Here is a 25,391-nt window from a genome sequence, read left to right on the forward strand (position 1 = left end):
CTAACTTTTTCTGGGGTGTTTAGTGGGTACGAACAGAAACATCGCGCCCTTCATGTGTTTGAATGTCGAATCTCTCGGCGAGGTGCCGGTGTAACGAAGCTTGTGGAGGAGCAGGACAATTCGGACAGCAACTTGGGGATTTCTGCGTTTAACTGGGCATGTGTGGGCATAGGAAGTTGCTGTCCGATTTACTCCACAATAGCGGTAAACGCTGATCGCCTCGCTGTTATTCTTGACGCAAAATCCGGGCAAATGTGATTTTTTTTTTTCACACTTCCATTTTTTCACTTTCTTAATCGAGCTTTTCTACTGCAGGCTGATCCGGACGCTGAACGGATACGTGGTCATACAGGTCACCTGCGGAAGCTGGCACTGCATGGCTCTTACCAAAGGTACTTCAGTACTGTCTGAACGCACTAACCTCACTGTAACGCTGAGCTATCATGGTCCCTGACACCCCGTGACCCCCGCTTAACGGGGGGTGAGGGGGGCGGCGGGGCGTGGTAACTTTCATCTTCACCGCCCGCTATGGACCCTGCCAGAATTTTTTTTCCTCGCAACCAGGTGGGCAATGCACCCTGACAGGTCTAATGCCCAAGCAGTGAAGGCGACAAGTATTCCCCCAGTTGCCTTTTCCAAATCTAGTACGAAAACCCACCTATTTATGTAGTGCTGCCACCATCTTAACTACGGGTAATTTTGACTGTGGAAGAGAGTGTAAAATGGGTGGTATCAGCTCGGCCCCCATTTAAAAACCTCCTCATCGTTTTTGTTTCTATTGAATTTAACAGGCGAGGAGTTTTAACTCCGTGTCAGTGACTCAGTGGGTAGCACCAATGTTCGATTTAAGCTGTGTGGCCGCGCAGGTCTCTGCAGCTCCCGTGCAGCCGGTTCGCCGTCTTTTAAGAAACATAGAAATTTACAGCGCAGAAGGAGGCCATTTCGGCCCATCGTGTCCGCACCGGCCGACAAAGAGCTGCACGGCCCTCAGTCAGCAGCCCTAAAGGTTACATCTAAACCTATGAACAATGAACAATGGCGGACAGGTAAAGAGCACCTGGCCCAGCCAGTCCGCCCCACACAATTGCGACACCCCTAATACTAAAACATTCTGCACTCTACCCCAACCGGAGCCATGTGATCTCCTGGGAGAGGCAAAAACCAGATAGAAACCCAGGCCAATTTAGGGAGAAAAAATCTGGGAAAATTCCTCTCCGACACATCCAGGCGATCGAAACTAGTCCAGATCACCACTCTGGCTGCATTCTATTCCCTGCAGTACTTACCATTATATCTGCGCCGGCCAACAAGAGATTATCCAGTCTAATCCCAATTACCAGCTCTAGGTCCGCAACCCTGCAGGTTACGGCACTTTAAGTGCCCATCCAACCAGCTCTTAAAAGTGGTGAGGGTTTCTGCATCCACCACTGAGTTCCAAGTCCCCACAACCCTCTGCATAAAGAACCCCCCCCTAAAATCCTCTCTAAACCTTCCACCAACCACCTTAAAACTATGCCCCCTCGTAATAGACCCCTCCACCAATGGAAATAGGCCCTCACTATCCACTATGTCCAGGCCTCTCAATATTTTGTACACCTCAATGAAGTCTCCTCTCAACCTCCTCTGTTCCAATGAGAACAAACCCAGACTATCCAATCTGCCCTCATAACTAAGATTCTCCATTCCAGGCAGCATCCTAGTAAATTTCCTCTGCGCCCTCTCTAATGACAGGGAAGATTGGGCAACACAAAAATCTAGGCTAACTCTCCAATGCAGTACTGAGGGAGTGCTGCACTGTCAGAGATGCTGTCTTTCGGATCAGGCGAGGCCCCGTCTGCTCTCCCAGGTATACTTAAAAGATCCTGTGGCATTATTTTGAAAAAGGCGAGTTATCCCTGGTGTCCTAGCCAACATTTTATCGCTCAATCAAAATCACTAAAACATATTATCTGGTCATTATCACATTGCTGTTTGTGGGAGCTTGCTGTGCACAATTGCCGGCCGTGTTTCCAACATTAGACAAGTGACTACACTCCAAAAGTAATTCATTGGCTGTAAAGCATTTTGGGGCATCCTGAGGTCGTGCAAGGCGCCATATAAATGCAAGTTATTTTGTTCTTCTAACGAGTGCCCGAGCTGATATCGCCCGCTTTTCACTGTCGCCCACAGTCACAGTGACTCCCCTTTATGCCCAGCTCTCCAAAGCAAGAGTTTAGGAAGTAGGACCCGGGCTGAGTTTTGGAAATCTGTATCTGGATGGTTTGGGTGGATCTGAATTTTTTTTAATGTTTCGGGGGCTGCAATGAGAGGCACTTTTGTGCAGTGGGGAGAGTGATCAGGAGCATGAACTCTACTTACCCCTCCCCCAACTCGGGCACTGAGACCAGCTGCAATGCTTCTAATGACTACCCTGCCGGAGATCAATAAACTTCGCACAAAGAAGGAATCAAAGCCACGAGCCTCCCGATCTGTACACTTCAGTACCACAGCTGGCGATGTGTTCGCCCACTGAGCTGTCTGCTTTTTAATTCTCTCTACACCTCTCTCTCTCTTTCACACACGCCTCCCCTCCCTCTCACTCACACGCTCCCCTCTCTCTCTCACACGCTCCCCCTCCCTCTCACTCACACGCTCCCCTCCCTCTCTCACTCACACGCTCGCCTCCCTCTCACAATCACACGCTCGCCTCCCTCTCTCACTCACACGCTCCCCTCCCTCTCACTCACACGCTCCCCTCCCTCTCACTCACACGCTCCCCTCTCTCACACGCTCGCCTCCCTCTCTCACTCACACACTTGCCTCCCTCTCTCACTCACATGCACCCCTCCCTCTCACTCATAAGCTCCCCTCCCTCTCTCACTCAGACGCTCCCCTCCCTCTCACTCAGACGCTCTCCTCCCTCTCACTCACATGCACCCCTCCCTCTCACTCATAAGCTCCCCTCCCTCTCTCACTCACACGCTCCCCTCCCTCTCACTCACACGCTCCCCTCCCTCTCACTCACACGCTCCCCTCCCTCTCTCACTCACACACTCGCCTCCCTCTCACTCACACGCTCCCCTCCCTCTCACTCACACGCTCCCCTCTCTCTCTCTCACACGCTCGCCTCCCTCTCTCACTCACACACTCGCCTCCCTCTCTCACTCACATGCTCGCCTCCCTCTCTCACTCACACGCTCCCCTCCCTCTCACTCACACGCTCCCCTCCCTCTCACTCACACGCTCGCCTCCCTCTCTCCCTCCATTGGCACCCTGTCCCATTCTGCGGGTCTGTGTCCTGGGAAAGCTGCGACATCGGGGGTGGGGGGGGCATGTCTGCCGCTGTCCTTGCCTCCTGTTTGAATCTCTTTCACCACTTGCTCTCCAGCAGCACCTCCCACAGCCGCGACCACCGCCACCTCAAAGGGAAAGGACAGCAGAAGCCTGGGAGCACCACCACCTCCAATTTGCCCTCCGACCTGGGACTGGCAGATCTCGGAGGGTTCAGGGTGAGGCTGGGTCCCGTTTCCCAGCATTGTTACTCCTTCTCCTGCAAGAGAATAACTTGGGGGGAGAGGGGGGGTGGGGGGTGGTTCCACTTGGACATTCAGTTCCTATAAGGTGATGTACCTTAAAAGGTGGAAGAAGCTATTGGAAGGCACACAAAAAACTATAGCCTTGAAATCACTTTGTGAATATTCAAGTACGAACACTGGCAGAGTTTTAATGGAGGAGCTGAAGCATTTAAAATTGGCAGGTTAATGCCTCTGGTAAAATGGCAGATGGAGGAGTTTCCTTATGGGCATTCAGTGTCTATGGCAATATTCACCCCATAATTCAATAGGTATGTTTAGAATGCTGCACTCTACCAGTGAGGGTGTGGAGTGGGATTGCCAGAGACCTTTTAAGTTGTGAATGACACAATGATTTTAGGACATGTAAACCTGCTTTTACGACACCAACTTGTGTGTTGATGGCGCCTTTAACGTAGTAAAACATCCCCAGGCGTTTCACAGGAGTGTTATAAGACAAAACAAATAAATTTGACACCGAGTCACATAAGTAGAAATTAGCGCAGGTGACCAAAAGCTTGGTCAAAGAGGTAGGTTTTAAGGAGCATCTTAAAGGAGGAGAGAGAGGCGGAGGGAGGGAGTTCCAGAGCTTGGGGCCCAGGCAGCTGAATGGTTGAGCGATTATAATCAGGGATGCTCAAGAGGGCAGAATTTGAGAAACGCAGAGATCTCGGGGGGGGGGGTTGTGGGGCTGAAGGAGATTACAGAGATAGGGAGGGGCGGGACAGGGAGGGATTTGAAAATAAGGATGAGAATATGGAAATCGAGATGTTGCTTAACTGGAAGCCAATGTAGGTCAGCGAGCACAGGGGTGATGGGTGAATGGGAATTGGTGCGAATTAGGACACAGGCAGCCGAGTTTTGGATCACCTCTAGTTTACGTAGGGTAGAATGTGGGAGGCCAGCCAGGAGTGCGTTGGAATAGTCAAGTCTAGAGGTAACAAATGCACGGATGAGGAAAACGTTTTCTATCCTCTGGTTGACACCCTAAGCGACGCCCACATGCGCTTCTGTTGTTTATAATCTTCTTTTCTCTTTTTCCAGACGGTCGCCTGTTTACCTGGGGGCAGAACTCTCATGGCCAGTTGGGCCTTGGGAAAGGCTTTCCCTCCCAGCCCAGCCCCCAGTGCGTGAAGTCTCTGACCGGGATCCCGCTGGCTCAGATCGCTTCGGGGGGGACGCACAGCTTCACTCTGTCGCTCTCGGGCGCAGTGTTTGGCTGGGGGAGGAACAACTGCGGTCAGCTGGGCCTCAGCGATGATAAAGGTACACAATTAACAGAATGGTACGAGTTTCCCGGAAGCGATTGGCACGCAATTTAAATCCTGTCTGTCGTTGTTCGTACATTAGGATGATCTTTTCCAGAATGTCATCATTATTTATGGGCAACCTGCAAAAAGATCTAACACTGATACCTCAGCTTGACCTGCATTGTCCAGTGGAACTCAGTCATGCAGGTCAGAAGGTCGTGGGTTCAAGTCCCACTCAAGAGACTTGAACACAAACATCTAGGCTGACACTCCAGCACAGTACTGAGGGAATGCAGCAGTGTCGGAGTTGCCGTCTTTCGGATGAGACGTTAAAGCTGAGGCCCCGTCTGCTCTCTCAGGTGGACGTAAAAGATCCCACGTGTAATGTATTTGCTTCATGGGTTCTTTGCTTAAGAATTCATAGCGACACATTGCTATTAAGAACTAGTTGGTTTATTAGCAAAAGGTTTAACAATCACACTACACATTACCAGTTCATTCATCAGGCTCACAACCACCTGCCTCATCGTGGATCCCCTGAACCCAACTGGCTGCGGTTTTATTGAGTCTTGTGAACATCACGTGACTGGCTAAGCCACTCCCAACTCAACAGCTCATCAACTATTTTAGTTGTGCATTTTAAACAAATGCCCCCTGCAAGGGGGGTGGTCACACTCCAAAATAATTTTTTTTTTCCAATGCCCCTTTTTTCTTTTTTGCTTCTTTTGAGGGCACCAACACACAAATCATCAACAGCTCTACGAACCTGTGAGCATCCTCACAGCTGCATACGTTACACTGACTTTGATGAGCCATTTGGTTCAAGACAGGCAGTTTCGTGTTCATGCGAAAATGACGGGCAGGAAAAGACCAGTTAGTCCATCTGCCCCACATTCCCAATGCCTGCAGCATCATAAATAGACACTCCCTACCTCCTCACAGCCAGCTAATCTCTTGGACGGGGGAGAGGCAGAAAAACAGGACGAAACAAACAGAGACAGTAAAGGGGGAAAAAAAGTTCTGGGTAATTGCTTTTTCTTTATTCATTCATGGATGTGGCTAGCAACTCCGCATTTATTGCTCATTCCTAATTACTCTTCACTGAGTGGATTGCCAGGCCATTTTGGAGCGTCTGTTAAGAGTCAACTACGCACGTCATAGGCAGTCCCTCGAAATCGAGGAAGACTTGCTTCCACTCTAAAAGTGAGTTCTCCGGTGACCGAACAGTCCAATACGGGAATTACAGTCTCTGTCACAGGTGGGACAGACAGACGTTGAAGGAAAGGGTGGGTGGGGAGTCTGGTTTGCCGCATACTCCTTCCGCTGCCTGCGCTTGTTTTCGGCAACAAGACTCGTGGCGCTCAGCGCCCTCCCGGATGCTCTTCCTCCACTTAGGGTGGTCTTTGGCCAGGGACTCCCAGGTGTCGGTGGGGGTGTTAATCGCAACTACACGCATGTGGGTCTGGAGTCACATTTAGACCCAGACCAGGTAAGGATGGCAGATTACCTTCCCTAAAGTGAACCAGATAGCTTTTTAACAACAATCCAGTAGTTACATGGTCACCATTACTGACACTAGCTTGTTATTAACTGAGTTTAAATTCCCCAGCTGCCATGGTGGATTTGAACTCGTGTCTCTGGATCATTAGTACAGGCCTCTGGATTATTAGCCCAGTAACACTGTTCCCTCAGGTGATCACAGCCAGTCCAGCAGATCGTATAGACCATGCATTCTTTATCTGTTACCTCACTTAGCTTCGATATGATGTGATCTCTGCCCCAGGCAAGAACTGGACCAGCCCCCACTTCATGTTCTGATGCATTCTGCCCAAATTAGAATTTTTTAAATCCATTTTCGTACCATTTATAATGAAATTACCTCTGAGATAAAACCCCCTTTTCGCAAAGTTAACCTGCCGATTCTCTTCCTATTGCACCAAGGAACAAACCCATCACCAAAAAAGCCCAAGGGTAGATCGATTGTTGGGATCCGGGGGGCACTTTCATGCTGAGCGTAATGAACTTTGGCTGCTTGCTTGTGGGGATCAGGTTGGAAAGTGGAGTTGAGGTCGAAGTTCAGATATGACCTCATTGAATGGTGGAGCAGGCTCGAAGGGCTGTACGATCTTGTGCTCACCGATACGCAAGAGCTTGAGGGACAGCCTGTTTGAAGTTGGAGCGAGTGGGCGGTGTGGTTAATGCCCATCAGTTGGCGACTGTACCTGATGGTGATCTCCTCCCAGGGCATCGAGACACGGCTGGGCTCAACAGAACCAAAGGGTGTGCACGTTGGGCCCAGGGGGACTATCAAATAATGGAAAGTGAGGCACAGTAATAAGAACAGTCACAGCAGGTGGGTTATAAAGGCTGTACTAGTGACAATATCCCCACACTGTGCTTTTTAAAATTCATTCTGCGAACGTGGGCATCGCTGGTAAGACCAGCATTTATTGCCCATCCCTAATTGCCCTGAGAAGGTGGTGAGTAAGCTTCTTCAACAGTATTGGCACAACTGAGTGGGCCACTTCTGAGCGAGTCACATATATAGGCCAGACCGGGTAAAGACAGCAGATTCTCTTCTCTAATGAGCTGGTTGGGTTTTACTGACAGTCGGACAGCTTTGTGGGTATGGTTTACTGACACCAGCTTTTTATTGCACTGGCCTTGAGTGGGATTTGAATTTGGGTCCTCTGGATTACTAATCCAGTAACCTAACCACTATACTACCGTACCCTGGACGGTGCGAGGTTGGAAACTGCTGAGGGGGAATGCCTGCAAGGTGCAGTACTGGTGATCACTGTACAGATTGTACCTGTTTGATTTTGTAGACCGAGATGTCCCCAATCACGTGAAGTTCCTGAGGAGCCAGAAAATCGTTTACATTAGTTGTGGTGAAGAGCACACAGCAGCTCTAACAAAGGTAATAATATTTTACAATTGTGGCTGCAAATTCTGCCTCCGCCTTGCAGAAATCAACGGACGAGCTCCGCCTGCACTAAATTGCGGTGCTTTGCGCCTGTATTGTGCCCAAAACGGGGCGCAGCAAACACCAATTCCTACTCCCGCACTCACTGTGTTGCGGGAGAGCAGCTTTTAAATATTCCGATTAACGATAGCCTGCATATGTGTGTGTGTGCGCAATCTGTGTGTGTTTATGTATCTATATATAAGTTGTTCATTTTGGAAATTGTTCACTTCCACCGCACTTTGTGTCACCTTTACGCAGAATGGAGGTGTTTTTACTTTCGGAGCAGGTCTTTGTGGGCAGCTGGGTCACAACTTCATAAACAACGAGATCAATCCGCGCAGAGTCCAAGAGCTGATGGGGAGTGAAGTCTCCCAGATAAGCTGTGGCAGGTGAGTGAGCGTGGTGGAAAAGTGGCTCGGGTCGACACACTGCTGTGAGTTCTAATGGTTCACTTATCCTTACTGGAAAGGCCCCTGCACTTGTGTCTGCTATCCAGGCTCACTCGAGCTGACTGCACACCCTGGCCGCTCCTCTACTTCTCACTCTGTCTTGTGTCTCTCTCTTTAAAAAAAAAAATTGATGCTGGGTTGTGGGCAAGTCCAACATTTATTGCCCGTCCCTAATGGCCCTCGAGAAGGTGATGGTGAGCCACCTTCTTGAACCGCTGCAGTCCGTGTGGTGAAGGTGCTCCCACAGTGCTGTTAGGGAGGGAGTTCCAGGATTTTGACCCAACAATGATGAAGGAACAGCCGATATAGTTCCAATTCAGGATGGAGTGTGACTGGGAGAGGAACTTGCAGGCGCGGTGGTGTTCCCATGGGCCTGTAGCCCTTGTCCTTCTAGGTGGTAGAGGTCGCGGGTTCAGGAGGTGCTGCCGAAGAAGCGAGTTGCTGCAGTGTGTCTTGTAGATGGTGCCTTCCTCCATCTTATAAGTAATTTCCTACACTCCAACAGTGTCTACACTTCAAAAAGTACCTCATTGGCTGTAAAGCACTTTGGGACGTCCAGTGGTCGTGAAAGGCGCTATATAAATGCAAGTCTTTCTTTTCAGCGGTACATTAACTTGTCTTTCTCCCTCAGCCCCTGACCGAGCCATTGTGCATGGGGGATGGTGAGAGGCACCAGCAAATGGGGGGGGGGCGGGGGGTGTGGGGGAGGAGTGGTAACCTACAGGGTAACCTGCCGAAATGGCCTTCTTCCGTGCTGTAAACGTCTATGATTCTATCTAAATCCTTCATGATTTTAAACATTTCTATCCCTTGGCCTTCTCTGCTCCAATGCCACAGGCTGAGGTGATATTGCAGGAGGACATTCTGCTCCGTGTTTAATGTGTTTTAAACGGTCTGCAGTGCAATGATACTCGCTCTAAAAAAGAAACACACAGAGTTTGCAACAATATGAGTTGCGCTGTGCAATGTTGGGAGTATTCGCACAAGGTCATAAGAACATAAGAACATAGAAAATAGATGCAGAAGTAGGCCATTCGGCCCCTCGAGCCTGCTCCACCATTCAATAAGATCATGGCTGATCATGCAACTTCAGTACCCCTTTCCTGTCCTTGATCCCTTTAGCCTTAAGGGCCACATGTAACTCCCTTTTGAATATATCTAACGAACTGGGCTCAACAACTTTCTGTGGTAGAGAATTCCACAGGTTCACAATTCTCTGAGTGAAGAAGTTTCTCCTCATCTTGGTCCTAAATGGTTTACCCCTTATCCTTAGACTGTGACCCCTGGTTCTGGACTTCCCCAACATCGGGAACTGTCTTCCTGCATCTAAGCTGTCCAATTCCTTCAGAATTTTATATGTTTCTATGAGATCCCCTCTCATAGAAGTTAGATTTATAATGATTTTTTAACATCTGTATGAATAAATGAACACCCACTCACTTGGACAGGGAAACCGGACAATATCAGGCCAGAAGCCTATGTGCCAGTCTAGTGTCATCTCCTGGCATCCTGTAGCACTTGCACCTTGAATTTGTAGTTCGCTGTGCAGGTCGGCCATTGTCTGCGTCTCCACCTCACTTCTGACTCAAACCTTTTCTGCTCTTTGCTGGAGAGCCTGGCTTATGATGTTCCGCCCTCCCTCCACCAGGTTTTCACGGAGTGGGAAATGGGACCGGGATACCCCCACACCGCCACATCTTCGTTCATTTTTGCACTCCAAAGTGACGGATGATGTACAGGCACAGGGGCTTAACGGGTTAAAAGACGAGGACAGGTTGCAGTAACTTGGCTTGTATTACCGTGAGTTTAGAAGATGGAGGGGTGATCTGATCATGATGTTTAAAGGATTGGATAGAGTTCATACAGAGAAACTAGTTCCTCGAGCGAGAGAATTTGGAACAAGGGGACATAGTCTTAAAATTCGAGCTGGGCCATTTCGGAGTGAAATCAGGGAGTACTTCTTCACATGACGAGTGGTGGAACTGAAACTCGCTCCCTGAAAAGGCTGCGAATGCTGGGGATCAATTGACATTTTCAAGACAACAATAACAACGTGTATCTATATAGCGCCTTTAATGTAGTGAAACGTTCCAAGGCGCTTCACAGGGCTATTACGACATAAAAAGTTTGACACCGAACCGCATAAGTAGAAATTAGCGCAGGTGGCCAAAAGCTTGGTGAAAGAGATATGTTTCAAGGACCGTCTTGGAGCAGGAAAGAGAAGTAGAGAGGTGGAGAAGTTTAGGTAGAGAGGTGGAGAGGTTTAGGCAGGGAGTTCCAGAACTTGGGGCCCAGGCAACAGAAGGCACGGCCACCGATGGTTGAGCGATTATAATCAGGGATGCTCAAGAGGGCAAATTTAGAGGAGCGCAGACATCTCGGCGTGGGGTGGGGCTGGAGGAGATTACAGAGATAGGGAGGGGCAAGGGCATGGAGGGATTTGAAAACCAGGATGAGAATTTTCAAATGGAGGCGTTGCATAACCGGGAGCCAATGAAGGTTGGCGACCACAGGGGTGATGGGTGAGCGGGACTTGGTTTATGTTAGGACACGGGCAGCCGAGTTTTGGATCACCTCTAGTTTACGTAGAACGAGATTGCTCGATTTTTGTTTGATCAGGGTATCGAGGATTATGCAGCAGTGGCGGGTGAACGGAGTTAAGGCGCCGATCAGCCATGATCTAAGAGAATGCCGGAACAGGCTCGAAGGGCCGAATGGCCTACTCCTGTTCCTGTGCCCCTTTGCAATGTAATGACATTCGAATAATGGAAGTAAGTTATCCTGTATATTTTCCCTCAGTTATGTTCAATAAAGGAAGGAAAAAGCCACCCTACATGCAGCATTAAACCCATCCTCTTCCCCCGCCCCGCCCACCCCTCCACAGCTACACAATCTCCTGGGAGAGCTTCATGCCAAAACTTGGGGGAATCCCTCTGTGACCCCTGACCTCATAAGCGTCAAGCTCCAGGAGACCCGAATGACTGGTACCATTTTGCCCCGTTGAGATGTCCTCCATTCGCAGGCAGTCCTGCAGCTCCCTTTTGGTCACTTGCAGCGAATCCACACTCCCCACACGTGCTGCTAATTGAGTGCGGACGTCTGTTTGTACCTCTCTTATTTTCCTAAACCCGAAACCCGGCAGAGCAAGGCCACCTCAGTCAGTCGGAAAAGGGAGGGTCTGGCCTGCTGAGGGTTTCCTCGCAGAACAAGCCGAGACTTGGCGATGACTCATGACTGGCCCGAGGCATCAAGGGAAGGTTTCATCGGAGTCACTGCAGGAGAGACATCAACTTTTACTGGTGGCCATGATGCGCTCTGTTTATAAAACATTCTGCTCATTTCAATAAGACTTTGACCGACCTCGTTGACCGAGCTTGTTCTAATATCTCTTTACGTGGCTCAGGGTCAAGTTTTGTCTGATAACGTAGCTGTGAAACCTTTTTACTAGGTTAAAGGCGCTATATAAATGAAAATTGTTATTCTGTGGCCTGAGGAACTTCACTGGAATTGCTTCATAACACCACTTGCCATTGTGATGTTGTGGAAGTATGGGGGTGGGGGGAAAAATTGCCCCTTTTTATAGCACCGTTGGTGCCTCCGGGGGTGGGGGGGGGGGCGCACAAGACAGTGTCCGTGGGTCGCGAAGCTGGCGGATATCCGCTCTCGGGGGCGCTGATTAAAGGGAAGGGTCTCAGAGCCCTGGGCTGCCATCTTTTTTTGTCGGTCAACTCTCGGGTCGGCTCGATGATGGCGGCCCTAGCGTGGTCCGGGGCCGCCATTGCGCAACCCGGCTGTCCGCCTCAGGTGCCGAGCTGCTTCCCCAGTCGCCGCTGCCCCGTTGGCCCAGTGGAGGCCATCAGAGGCCGTGCAGCGTGCCCAGCGACCCTTCCCTTTAATCGAAGGGGCGGAGCGTTGAAGTGCGTCAGTGTCCGGGTAGCGCTTGAATCACCCAGTAGCACCCCGGGACACGCCACCAAAGGAAGTGGAGCACGCGAGATTGTGCTCCGATTCCTTTGAGGGGGGGTGGGTAAGCCCAATTCAGCATCGGGGGCGGGATTTCCGTGCCGGGCGCTAAAAGTCCCCGCCCCGGAAGGTTACCGCTCCCAATCAGGGAGCGAGGAAGTTTCATCCCCATGGTCTTTATTTCCATCAGTAATCCTTCACCAGTGTGATACGTAAGGGGGGGGGGGGGGGTGTGTGTATCAGAAGGATGGCTAGCTGATTTCTAACGTTAAAGCTAGCCCTACAACAACACACTCCTTCCCCCCTCCCCCCCCCCCCCTCCTTCCCCCCACCTTGAGAACTCTGTAGTTCCGCCAACTCTGGCTTCTTGTTCATACCTCAGGAAAAAAGGGTAAACGCTCTTTATCTAAATGCATGCAGCATTCGCAACAAAATAGATGAGTTGACGGCACAACTAGATACAAATGGGTACGATCTGATAGCCATTACAAAGACATGGTTGCAAGGTGACCAAGGCTGGGAACTAATTATTCTGGGGTATTTGACAATTCAGAAGGACAGACAGAAAGGAAAAGAAGGTGGGGTAACTCTGTTAATTAATAAAGGATGAGATCAGTGCGTTAGTGAGAAATTATATTGGCTCAGAAGATCAAGATGTTGAATCAGTTTGGGTGGAGATAAGAAATAATAAGGGGAAAAGTCACTGGTGGGTGTAGCCTATAGGCCCCCTAACAGTAGCTACACTGTTGGACGGAGTATAAATCAAGAAATAATGGAGGCTTGTAAAAAAGGAACGGCAGTAATCATGGGTGACTTTAACCTTCATATTGATTGAACAAATTAAATTGGTCAGGGTAGCCTTAAGGAAGAGTTCATAGAGTGTATCCGGGATAGTTTCCTGGAAAAGTACGTTGTGGAACCAATCAGGGAGCAGGCTATCTTCGATCTGGTACTGTGTAATGAGACAGGATTAATAAATGATCTCCCAGTAAAGGATCCTCTAGGAATGACATGGTTGAATTTCAAATTCAGTTGGAGGGTGAGAAAGTTGTATATCTAACCAGTGTCTGAAGCTTAAATAAAGGAGACTACAAAGGTATGAAGGCAGAGTTGGCTAAAGTGGACTGGGAAAATAGATTAAAGTTTGGGATGGCTGATGAGCAGATATTTAAGGAGATATTTCATAACTCGCAACAAAAATATATCCCAATGAGCAGGAAAGGCTGTTAGAGAAGGGATAACCATCCGTGGCTAACTAAGGAAATAAGGGATGGTATCAAATTGAAAACAAGGGCATACAATGTGGCCAAGACTAGTGGGGGGCCAGAGGATTGGGAAACTTTTAAAACCAGCAAAGAACGACTAAAAAAATAATAGAGGGAAGATAGATTATGAAAGTAAACTAGCACAAAATATAAATACTATCACTAAAGAAGTAGTACTCAGTAAAATAATGGGACTAAAAGCAGACAAGTCCCCTGGACCTGATGGCTTGCATCCTAGGGTCCTAAAAGAAATAGCTGCAGGGATAGTGGATACATTGGTTGTAATCTACCAAAATTCCCTGGATTCTGAGGAGGTCCCAGCGGATTGAAAAACCGCAAATGTAACACCCCTATTTACAAAAGGAGGCAGACAGAAAGCAGGAAACTATAGACCAGTTAGCCTAACATCTGTCATTGGGAAAATGCTGGACATTTGGAAAAGCATAATTCAATCAAGCAGAGTCAGCATGGTTTTATGAAAGGGAAATCATGTTTGACAAATTTGAGTTTTTTGAGGATGTAACGAGTAGGGTGGATAAAGGGGAACCAGTGGATGTGGTGTATTGGGATTTCCAGAAGGCATTAGATAAGGTGCCACTTAATAGGTTACTGCACAAGATAAAAGTTCACGGGGTTGGGAGTAATATATTAGAATGGATAGAGGATTGGCTAACTAACAGAAAACAGAGAGTCGGGATAAACAGTTCATTTTCCATTTGGCAAACAGTAACTAGTGGGGTGTCGCAGGGATTGGTGCTGGGGCCTCAACTATTTACAATCTATATTAATGACTTGGATGAAGGGACCGAGTGTAATGTAGCCAAGTTTGCTTATGATACAAAGATGGGTGGGAAAGCATATTGTGAGGAGGACACAAAAATTCTGCAACGGGATATAGACAGGTTAAGTGAGTGGGCAAAAATTTGGCAGATGGAGTATAATGTAGGACAATGTGAGGTTTCCACTTTGGGAGAAAAAATAGAAAAGCAGATTATAATTTAAATGCAGAAAAATTGCAAAGTGCTTCAGTACAGAGGGACCTGGGGATCCTTGTGCATGAAACGCAAACAGTTAGTATGAAGGTACAACAAGTGATCATGAAGGCAAACGGAATGTTGGCCTTTATTGCAAGGGGGATAGAGTATAAAAGCAGAGAAGTCCTGCTACAACTGTACAGGGTATTGGTGAGGCCACAACTAGAGTACTGCATACAGTTTTGGTCTCCGTATTTAACGAAGGATATACTTGCATTGGAGGCTGTTCAGAGAAGGTTCACGAGGTTGATTCCCGAGATGAGGGGGTTGACATATGAGGATCGGTTGAGTAGGTTGGGTCGATACACATTGCAGTTCAGAAGAGTGAGAGGTGATCTTATCAAAGCATATAAGATAATGAGGGGGCTCAACAGGGTGGATGCAGAGAGGATATTTCCACTCAAAGGGAAAACTAAAACTAGGGGGCGTAGTCTCAGAATAAGGAGCCGCCCATTTAAAACTGAGATGAGGAGGAATTTTTTCTCTGAGAGGGTTGTAAATCTGTGGAATTCTCTGCCCCAGAGAGCTGTGGAGGCTGAGTCATTGAATATATTAAAGCGGGAGATAGACAGATTTTTGAGAGATAAGGGAATAAGGGGTTATGGGGAGCGGGCAGGGAAGTGGAACTGAGTCCATGATCAGATCAGCCATGATCTTATTAAATGGCAGAGCAGGCTCGAGGGGTCAAATGGCCTACTCCTCCTATTTCTTGTGTTCTTCGCTCTACTATTGGTGGCCGTGCGTTCAGCCAGCTAGACTCTAAGCTCTGGAATTCCCTCCATAATCCTCTCTGCCGCTCCACCTCTCTATTGTTCTTAAAATCAATTTCTTTGATCAAGCTTTTGTCCATCAGGTCCGAATGTCTCCTTCTTTTGCACAGTGACAATTTTGGTATTATTAGTCACTGGTGAAGCACCTTTGTTTTCAAAGGTGCTATATAAATGCAAGTTGTTCTTCTTGTAGTATAGTGTCCTCAGCACTGGGCTGCTGGTTAGCAGAACACTGTACACATCTTTCAGTACACGCATGAGGCACTGTCCTTTAACCTGATACAAGAGCCACGTGCAGCCTATAGTATAACTCCTTGTTGTCGGCTGTTAATGCTCTAAAGCAGATACTGATACCTGAGGTACACCAATGATGTAAGGCCATTCAACGCAATGTAACAGAATGCATCTTTAAAAAAAAAACACTGGCAAACGAGGCAAAAGACGGACTTTGCACACATTCAACCAGGCGATCTGCATCTTCAAAGATAGTTTGGAATGCTTCAGGACAAGCTGCACAAACTAATGGCTTGACTTAATTAGCTCAGATGTTATTTGAGATGCAGCATATTAACTTTGTAAGGCACTTCTGCATTAACGTGTTCTTTCTTATTTCAGGCAGCACACACTTGCCTTTGTCCCTTCTTCTGGACTAATCTATGCATTTGGACGTGGCAACAGAGGGCAGTTGGGATCCGGACACACAGTCAACGCTCAGGTTCCATTTAAAGTGGCTGGAAACTGGGTAACTCACATGCACAAGTTATGTCCCAACGGTGAGTTTAAACCGGCAAGGCTGGCCCGGACTGGCCGTCGCGGCCCTTGCCTCTGCAGTTATGTTCGGTTTGAGCGTGATGCACCCCATGCCCAAAGAGCGAAGCGTTTCAGTTTTATCCTGGCCTAGATTTAGCATGGGAGAGTGGGGGGTGGGGGGAGGGGCATTTCTTCTTATGTCCCTTATTACTTCAAATTATATATCCGCTTACATCCTGATTTGGTACCAGTTGAAATCCTCAGTGATTGAGGCATTTGTCGAGTTGATGGAGGACTGAGGCGTACAGACCAGGAAAAGCCCGAGTTCGACCCCTTGTCCTTGGTGAGCGAGCTGACCTCAGTTGTGGAGCTGTTAATGCTGCCAGATGCCCCTGGACTAGAGAGTGGGGGCAAGGGGTCGGGGAGGGGAATTAATTCTACCTCAAATCGCTATGCAGGGACCCCTGCTGGGTGGGTGCGTGCACTTGCGGTTGTCGGGGTGAGAACAAGATTGGGCAAGGCCTGTTTGAATTGTCCCTGACTCGAACTCCGTTCCCTAGCCACCGACTCCATCCCTCTCCCCAACGTCTGTTTGAGGCTGAACCAGACTGTTTGCAACCTTGGTGTCATATATGAGCTTCCGACCACTTATCCGCGGCATAACTCCGACGGCCTATTTCCACCTCCGTAACATCGCTCGTCTCCGCCCCCTGCCTCAACCCATACTACTCCAATGCACTCCTGGCTGGCCTCCCACATTCTACCTGACGTAAACTAGAGGGGGCCGAAATTTCCGTCCGCCCGAAACGGGTCGCACCTCCTGCTTTTAACGTGTTCCGTCCTGCACAATGCATGGGGCGGACAATCCGGAGAAATTCAGGTCTTTGTATTTTGTTTCCTGTTGGAGCGGTGTTGGTGTCGGGAGAGGGGCGGAAGTGAGGGTGCGGCGGAGCGGCCGTCGCTCCAATCATCAGCGCCTCGTCGCCATGACGCGTCACACAATGTACCTCCCCTTCAGTTAAAGGGGAGGGCCTCTGTGAACTCTGCCGAGATTTCAGTTCGGTCCTCTGGGCCGCCAGGGAGGGTTTCGAGGGGGTGCCAGGCAACCTGTTGGCGGCCCAGCCAAACTTGTGGGCATTACTTGTCGGCCCGACCTGGCAGTCGGCTGACAAAAATTAATATGGCGGCCGCGGCAATGCGCCCTCCCCTTTAAGGGCGGATGGGCCGCCCAGGCACACACAGGTTCCCAACAGAAAACGCTGTCAGTGGCACCGACCGGCGATTGCGCTGCTCCCGCGGGGCAATATCCCGCGGGGGTTGCAGAGGAGGTGACCGCCGGTATGTAAGGGGTCGGCACATGCCCGATGCGGCGGGAGAACGGGCGGAGCGGAAACCCATTCCTGCCGCTTCCAGCCCAGGGGCAGCTTCGGAAGGGTCAGCCCATCTGCCCGCCCCCAGTAGCTATGGCCGCTTCGCTCCATTCCCGCCCTTTTAGATAGCGGAAATGGAACTTATGGAGGGGAGCAATTTCGGTCCCGAGGTGATCCAAAACTCGGCTGCCCGTGTCTTAACTTGCACCAAGTCCCACTCGCCCATCACCCCTGCGCTCGCTGACCTAGATTGGCTCCCGGTTCAGCAACGCCTCGATTTCAAAATTCTCATCCTTGTTTCCAGATCCCTCCATGGTCTCGCCCCTCCCTATCTCTGCAGGGGCCGAAATTGCCCTCTGCCCCAAACGGGACGCACCTGCCGTTGTTCATAAGTGTTCTGTGGTGCATGGCGCGGACAATCTGGGGAAATTCAGCTCTTTGGGTTTTTTTTGGAACGGGGCGGATGTGGGGGCGTCAACAGGGCAGAAGTGCGGGCGGGTCACTCCGAGTCATCACTCCGAGTTGACTAGAGTCAGATTTGCAAAGCGGGGGCTGCCCGCTGTATAACTTCACCAGCAGCAGTTGGAACCTTTCCAAACAGAGAGGCGAAAATGGTGGGAGACAAGTTGAAAATCTACCCCAAGGACTACAAAAAGGAGTGGGACTCGATTGTAGTTGTTTGTTACAGGCCAGTCAAAGTTAGTTCGTGCCAGTAACCTCTGCCAAAAGCAGAATAAAGTAGGACTCATTGTGTTTTGTGAACGGAAAGGGATTTAACATAAAGTAACCATGGTGTAGGCGTTCGTGTATTTTATTCTCGAATTCATTGTTGTTGGCACATGTACTCCTGTGAGACACAGTTGGTATAAGTGGCTATGATCGTTATCAGTTGTGTAACACCAAATGTGTTGTCCGGCTTCGGTCAGCAGTAGAGCTCCCACCTCCTGAGACAAAAGGTTACGGACTCAGGCACGTGACCGAAGCTGACCCTACAGTGCAGTGCCAAGGGAGCGCTGCAGTGTCTAAGGTGCCGTCTTTGAATGAGACGCTAAACCGAGACACCCCAAACTGCCAGCTCAAGTTGCACCTCAAAGTTGGCACTGCACCGTTGGAAGGATTCTTGGCCAATGTTCCTCCCTTAACCAACACTATCAAAGCAGAATAGCCGGGCGGTCCTCTCCTGCTTAGAGTATCTCGCTGTGTGAAAATTGGCTGTGGTTTTTTTAATTCGTTCATGGGATGTGGGCGTCACTGGGAAGGCTGGCATTTATTGCCCATCCTAAATTGCCCTTGAAGGTCGTGGTGGGCCGCTGCAGTCCGTGGTTTGAAGGTTCTCCGACAGTACTGTTAGGGAGGGACTTCCAGGATTTTGTCGTCGTGGTTTGGTACAACTGGGTGGCTCGCTGGGCCATTTCAGAGGGCAGTTAAGAGTCAACCACATTGCTGTGGGTCTGGAGTCACAAATAGGCCAGACCGGGTAAAGACGGCAGATTTCCTTCCCTAAAGGACATAAGTGAACCAGTTGGGTTTTTCCGACAATCATATTATGGTCATCATTATAGACACTAGCCTTTTTTTTTTTAAAGTGACTGCATATCGATAGTAATTTGTGTGTAGGGCTTTGAGGTCTTAGCAGATGTGTATGTATAAGTCTGTCAATTTGCGTTTGGGCCACATTCAGCCCCCATAATGATTCGTTTACAGATGGGTCTGATACAAAACAGGGAGATGATTGTCACAGTAACACCAAACACTGAGGATCTGGGCCTTGGTGCAGCCTGTGATCGACCTGGTGCTGCTGACCCCTCGACCAGCTGATGATGCCGTGATCCCAGCCAACTGCGACCTATGCACAGGAACCATTTCCCCAGATTAACCTCCTCCATTCAGTACAGATTAATCGGCGGTGATTTTACCGCTGGGGGGGTGGGAGGGGGGTAATTACCACCTCAAATTGCAAAATTCTGTTTTCCCCCCCCCCCCCCAAAGGTGAGAGAGGCATTACACACTCATCTTTGGGTGCCAACGGACCAGTAGCTAAGGAGGCCGACTGAATTTTATGGACTAGGATGCCGACATCCTAGCGCCTGAGAATGGAGGAAAAAAATGTTTGTGAAGATTTCAGTGACACACACCCACACTTCCCCACTGCTGCCATAAATAAATAGAAGCTAAAATAAATTAAACTTCAACAACTTACCTTGCTCTCCGGACGCTACCTCCCCGGGATCCCCGATGTACCGACACCTTCCCCGGTCGGGAAAAGAGCCTGCCGGTTAAAGCAGGTGATCCAAGTGAAGCTTGTCGCCGCGGAGCCAAGAGGATGTCACAGGCTCGATGACGTCACCACGTGGGCGGCGGTAGAACGTGCAGTTTTCGGTAAGTCCTTAGCTGCCCGTTAGCCGCTCCCCTCTCCGGCGTTAGCGGGTGGCGTTAAGAACCGAATTTCGACCCGAAAAACTGTGTTCCAAAGCAGCGCCATTTCAAATCTTATCAGTTCCTGGTGCGTTGCCGGTGCCCGGTGCCACCACGGCCAATGGGATAAGGAGCAATTCCACAAGTCGGCAGCGGAGTTTATGTTTGTACCACAGAGTTGTTGAGGCCAGTTGGTTAGCTATATTCAAAAGGGAGTTAGATATGGCTCTTACGGCTAAAAGGATAAAGGGGTATGGAGAGAAGGCAGGAGTAGGGTACTGAAGTTGCATGATCAGCCATGATCATATTGAATGGCGGTGCAGGCTCGAAGGGCCGAATGGCCTACTCCTGCACCAATTTTCTATGTTTCTACCCTAATGGTGTTTCAAACCAGAAACCACGCTCTGTATTGAGTCTTGCTTTGTTCTGTTGACAGACCAGTCCAAGTACTGTGTGCTGAAACACGTTTGCTGTGGAGGTGATCAAAGCTTCGCCCTATTCTTTCAGCACGAGGTGAGACCAAACCCAGTAAAGGCGTACACGGCAAATGCTTCAGAGGTGTTGCCACTCCGTGATGTAACGGCAGATGGGGACGTGATGAGGAGCTGTGGGATATGATTTTTTTTAAAAATATGGACATCACCAGCAAGACCCCTTCCTAGTCGTCCTTGACTAAGTGGCTTGCTTGGCCACTTCAAGGTGCATTTAAGAGTCAACCATATTAGAGTGATACTGGAGTCACATATAGGCCAGACCAGGTAAGGCTGGAAGGTTTCCTTCCCAAAGGGACATCAGTTAACCAGTTGGGTTTTCACGACGATCCGACAGCTTTGTGTCACTTTTACTGATCCCCGCTTTATATGAAAATGAAGTCAACGTCTGAAACTGTCAGGGTGGGAATTTGAACTCGGGTTCACTGGATTACTAGTCCAGTAACCTGTCATTATTGGTAACCAGCAACACGAGAACAGATTATCCAGTTATTTATCTCATTGCTGTTTGTGGGAGCTTGCTGTGCGCAAATTTGGCTGCTGTGTTTCCTACATTACAACAGTGACTACAATTTAAAAGTACTTTGTTAGCTGTGAAGTGTTTTGGGTTCCCTTCACATGTAAAAAGGCACTATATAAATGCAAGTTCTTTGTTTCTATGATGCAAGGTTGTGTGGGCAAGGGATTTGATTTAAGTTTTAATTCGAAAACAAAATTCTGACCTCATGATGAACCTGTCCCCTTTAAGAAATGCGTACAGCTCATTTTACGACATTAATTATCCCTCGGTGTCCTGGCAAATATTTATCCCTCAATCAACATAACAAAAAAACAGATTATCTGGTCATTACCACATTGTTGTTTGTGGGAGCTTGCTTGTGCGCAAATTGGCTGCCGCGTTTCCCACATTACAACAGTGGCTACACTCCAGAAGTACTTCATTGGCTGTAAAGCGCTTTGAGACTTCTGGTGGTCGTGAAAGGCGCTATATAAATGCAAGTCTTTTTTATTTTAATGCTAAGGTTTGGCATTGACTTCACTGATGTAATCACCATTGTGTGTGTGTGTGTGTGTGTGTGTGTGTGTGTGTAATACATGCTAATAATCAGTTTATGGGATTGGGAAAACTCTGAAGCTGAGAATTGTCTCTGCCAAAACACAAAATTCCTTTTGTTATGATTTAATCTCCCCTCCTGGCATCCAATAAACCATCAGAGTTAAGCAGCAGGAGATTTTTGTCACATTTTGAATGTAACACAAGGCATTCGTGCCAACTGTGGCTCAGTGGGCAGCACTCTCGCCTCTGAGTCAGAAGGTTGTGGGTTCAAGTTCCACTCTAGAGATTTGAGCACATAAATCTAGGCTGACCCTCCCAGTGCAATGCTGAGGGAGTGCTGTCTTAGGTGGATATAAAGGATCTCGTGGCCCTATTTCGAAGAAGAGCAGGGGAGTTCTCTCCGGGGTCCTAGCCAATATTTATCCCTCAGTCAACATGTAAAACAAATTATCTGGTCATTATCACATTGCTGTTTGTGGGAGCTTGCTGTGCGCAAATTGTCTGCCATATTTCCTTCATTACAACAATGACTACACTCCAAAAGTACTTCATTGGCTGTAAACCACTTTGGGATATCCTGAGGTCGTGTTAGGTGCTTTATAAATGCAAGCCTTTCTTTTATTATCCTTTCTCCTCAACTTTATGTGATTTATTTATCTTTCCAGAACTCACAAGTCCCCGATGACTTCCGCTGTGTGGATCCTTTAAGGCGTGTCAGGATAATTAATAACAGTATTAATAGGTGGATGCTAAGCCTTTCAGGGAAGGATGTACTTAAGTAAGTTTTGAACCAGCTCTGAATACTGCTGACAAACATCTTTATTGGATTGAATTTTGTTTCAGTTCATTAAGCAGTGAGTTACACCCCTCAGTTCCAAGGCCACTATATCATCCACCATGTGTTTTTATAGGTTCTGGTCGTGTGCCACAAATGCTAACTTGGACACGGGTAGCAGACTGTTATACAGAGATGAATTGATACTTTAATGTGGTCTTTTGCAGTTTAAAATGAGATGTTTATTCAGGCACAACGGATGATAAATTATATAATCTACATTGCTGAGCGTTTTTGCAGGATCGTTATGAACCTTTATCTCACCACATGCAGCTGTCATAGAATCATAGAAATTTACAGCATGGAAGGAGGCCTTTCGACCCATCGTGTCTGAGCCGGTCGATAAAGAGCTACCCAGCCTAATCCCACTTTCCAGCTCTTGGTCCGTAACCTTGTAGGTCACGGCACTTCAAGTGCACATCCAGGTACTTTTTAAAATGTGGTGAGGGTTTCTGCCTCTACCACCCTTTCAGGCAGTGAGTTCCAGACCCCCACCACCCTCTGGGTGAAGAGATTTCCCCTCAAATCCCCTCTAAACCTCCCTCCAATCATTTCAAATCAATGTCCCCTGGTTGTTGACCCCTCTGGTAAGGGAAATAGGTCTGTCCTATCCACTCTATCTAGGCTCGTAATAATTTTATACACCTCAATAAGGTGTTTTCCTGTCTGTAGTTTTCCTCTGGGAGAGATATGTAACTCTAATTATATTCAGCCCCTCGAGCCTGTTCCGCCCTTCAATTCGACCATAGCTAATCTGCACCTCACCTCCATTGACCCACTTTTGGCCCAAATCCCTTGATACCCTTACCCAGTACAAATCTATTAATCGCAGTCTTGAATATTTCAATTGACCCTCAGCATCCACGGCCTTTTGGTGGGGAGAGCGTTCCAGATCTCCAAAATCCTTAGCGTGAAGAAGTGCGTCGTGATTTCATGGCTGAATTTTAAGGTTGTGTCCGCTTGTTCTGTATTCCCACCAGAGGAATAATTTCTCTCTATTGACCCTGTCCAATCCCTTTATCATTTTAAAGACATGCCTACAGTTCCTATGTAGAAAGTAACTCAGGAATTGTTTACATTTACTTATTTTAAATTTGTGTTATTTCCCCCTCTTGAACCCTGGACTTTGCTCTGTTCTAACTTCCCTCGTTCTCCCTAATAGTCCTGCACTTTTTGTATTTCTTTAAATGTATTGATTTGATGCGAGGCCTCGGAGTTGCCTTTTAGTGTTGATGTACCCTTCAAATTCCCCATCTTTCCCTGGTCTGGGCACAGCTCGGACGAGGGACTTATTGTGGGAAGGCAGTGCCCAGAGCCAGCATCTGAGTTCTTGGGAGCCAAGAACATTGGGAGCCCCTCTGCACAACTCTCAACACCTCCCCCTCCCCCCCCCCCACTTCCCCCTTCCCCAGCGCCAGCCGCTCATCTTCCCCCTCCCTTGATCGATTAAAACGCAAATGTGTAGGAAAATGTAACAAGAGAAAGGCCTGTCGAATGTTTGCACACTGCACTGATAATACACCGAATCATATCACAAAATACTACATGTACCTGACCCAATGGTTGCATGAAGTCTTTCTGTGTCCTGGGCAGTTTTACTGGGAGCTCCATATCTGGATCTGCCTTACCAGCAGTCTGTCGCCAGGAGGAGCATTTTGGCCCCTCAAAAAAAAAACCTTCCAGGCCTATTTTTGTTTTTTGCTGCGGCCCTTTAAGAACTGCTGGCTCGGCGCTCACCGCCGGGTACGAATGGGCGGAGCCTACGCAGTGCGCGCCCCGCCCACTCATGGTTGGAAATTGCAAATGGGGGTACGCAACCGGTGTAGGACCCCGATTTGCGTGGGCAAGCGACCTCCCCGGCTGTTTAAGGCGGGAGAGTCGGGCGGCCACTTACAAAGCCCGCCTGAAAACCACGTCGGGCAAGCCTTGGGCGTTCGAGGGGCGGCCTTGAAAACGGGGCGGGCAGCAGTTCAAACATCGGCCCCATTTATCTCCGGGTTTGGGTTCGAGGTGGGTTCTTCACTCAGTCGGACGCGGAATTTCATTCATCAGAGATGAGCAGCAAGCTAGCGGCAAGATTTATTTGTGAGAAGAGGTATTTGAAGCACGATTTGGATATTTTATTTGTTTTAACTTGTTTTTTTCCCCCCCCCTCTCCTTTTACAGTGAATTAAACGTGATATTTTCTTCACCTGCGTGTTTGAATGGGAGTTTTCTTGACCACCAGTAAGTGCGGTAATTTATTTATCATATGTTTGTGCACAGTATTTTTTTTATTCGTTCGTGGGATGTGGGCATCACTGGCAAGGCCGAAATTTATTGCCCATCCCTAATTGCTCCTGAGAATACGTGGTGAGCCACCATCTTGAACCGCTGCAGTCCGTGTGGTGAAGGTGTTCCCACAGTGCTGTTAGGGAGGGAGTCCCAGGATTTTGACCCAGCGACGATGAAGGAACAACCGATATATTTCCAAGTCAGGATGGTGTGTGACTTGGAGGGGAACTTGCAGGTGATGGTGTTCCCATGCGCCCGCTGACCTTATCCTTCTACATGGTAGAGGTCGCGGGCTTGGGAGGTGCTGCCGAAGAAGCCTTGGCGAGTTGCTGCAGTGCATCTTGTAGATGGTACACACTGCAGCCAGGGGGCGCCGGTGGTGGAGGGAGTGAATGTTTAAGTTGGTGGATGGGGTGCCAGTCAAGCGGGCTGCTTTGTCCTGGATCGTGTCGAGCTTCTTGAGTGTTGTTGAAGCTGCACTCATCCAGGCAAGTGGAGAGTATTCCATCACACTCCTGAATTGTGCCTTGTAGATGGTGGAAAGGCTTTGGGGAGTCAGGAGGTGAGACACTCCCTGCAGAATACCCAGCCTCTGACCCGCTCTTGTTACTACAGTATTTATGTGGCTGGTCCAGTTAAGTTTCTTGTCAATGGTGACCCCCAGGATGTTGATGGTGGAGGATTCGGCGATAGTAATTGTAGTGTATGAATAAAGAGTCTGACCCGATACTGTGAGCTTAAAGTAAAGTGTGACCTTAGTCTTTTATTGCAGGTCTCCAGAGTGCCTCTCCAACCTGTGAGGCCTCCTTAAGTACAGGTGCTCCCAAGGGATTGTGGGTACCCTTGGGACTCCAGGGGATGAGCCCTCTGGTGGTTAAACAAGGTATTTACAGGTTTACATATATAACAGTAATGCCATTGACTATCATGGGGAGATGGTTAGACTCTC

At 48.7% G+C, this 25,391-nt stretch overlaps 1 protein-coding gene across 2 annotated transcripts in view; it reads left to right on the forward strand.

Moving 5' to 3' along the window:
• The window catches only part of LOC139250209 (probable E3 ubiquitin-protein ligase HERC3), a 116,182-nt gene that overhangs the window by 46,375 nt on the left and 44,416 nt on the right, over positions 1 to 25,391 (forward strand). For both annotated transcript variants that reach the window (XM_070872712.1, XM_070872707.1), the window contains exons 4-11: positions 316 to 392; positions 4,596 to 4,817; positions 7,630 to 7,721; positions 8,028 to 8,158; positions 15,866 to 16,023; positions 20,222 to 20,298; positions 21,999 to 22,111; positions 24,335 to 24,394. In XM_070872712.1, the coding sequence (XP_070728813.1) occupies positions 316 to 392; positions 4,596 to 4,817; positions 7,630 to 7,721; positions 8,028 to 8,158; positions 15,866 to 16,023; positions 20,222 to 20,298; positions 21,999 to 22,111; positions 24,335 to 24,394 (930 nt within the window). The remainder of the gene's footprint in view (positions 1 to 315; positions 393 to 4,595; positions 4,818 to 7,629; positions 7,722 to 8,027; positions 8,159 to 15,865; positions 16,024 to 20,221; positions 20,299 to 21,998; positions 22,112 to 24,334; positions 24,395 to 25,391) is intronic.

Source organism: Pristiophorus japonicus, chromosome 2 (genome assembly GCF_044704955.1).
Source record: "Pristiophorus japonicus isolate sPriJap1 chromosome 2, sPriJap1.hap1, whole genome shotgun sequence".
NCBI classification, from domain to species: domain Eukaryota; kingdom Metazoa; phylum Chordata; class Chondrichthyes; family Pristiophoridae; genus Pristiophorus; species Pristiophorus japonicus.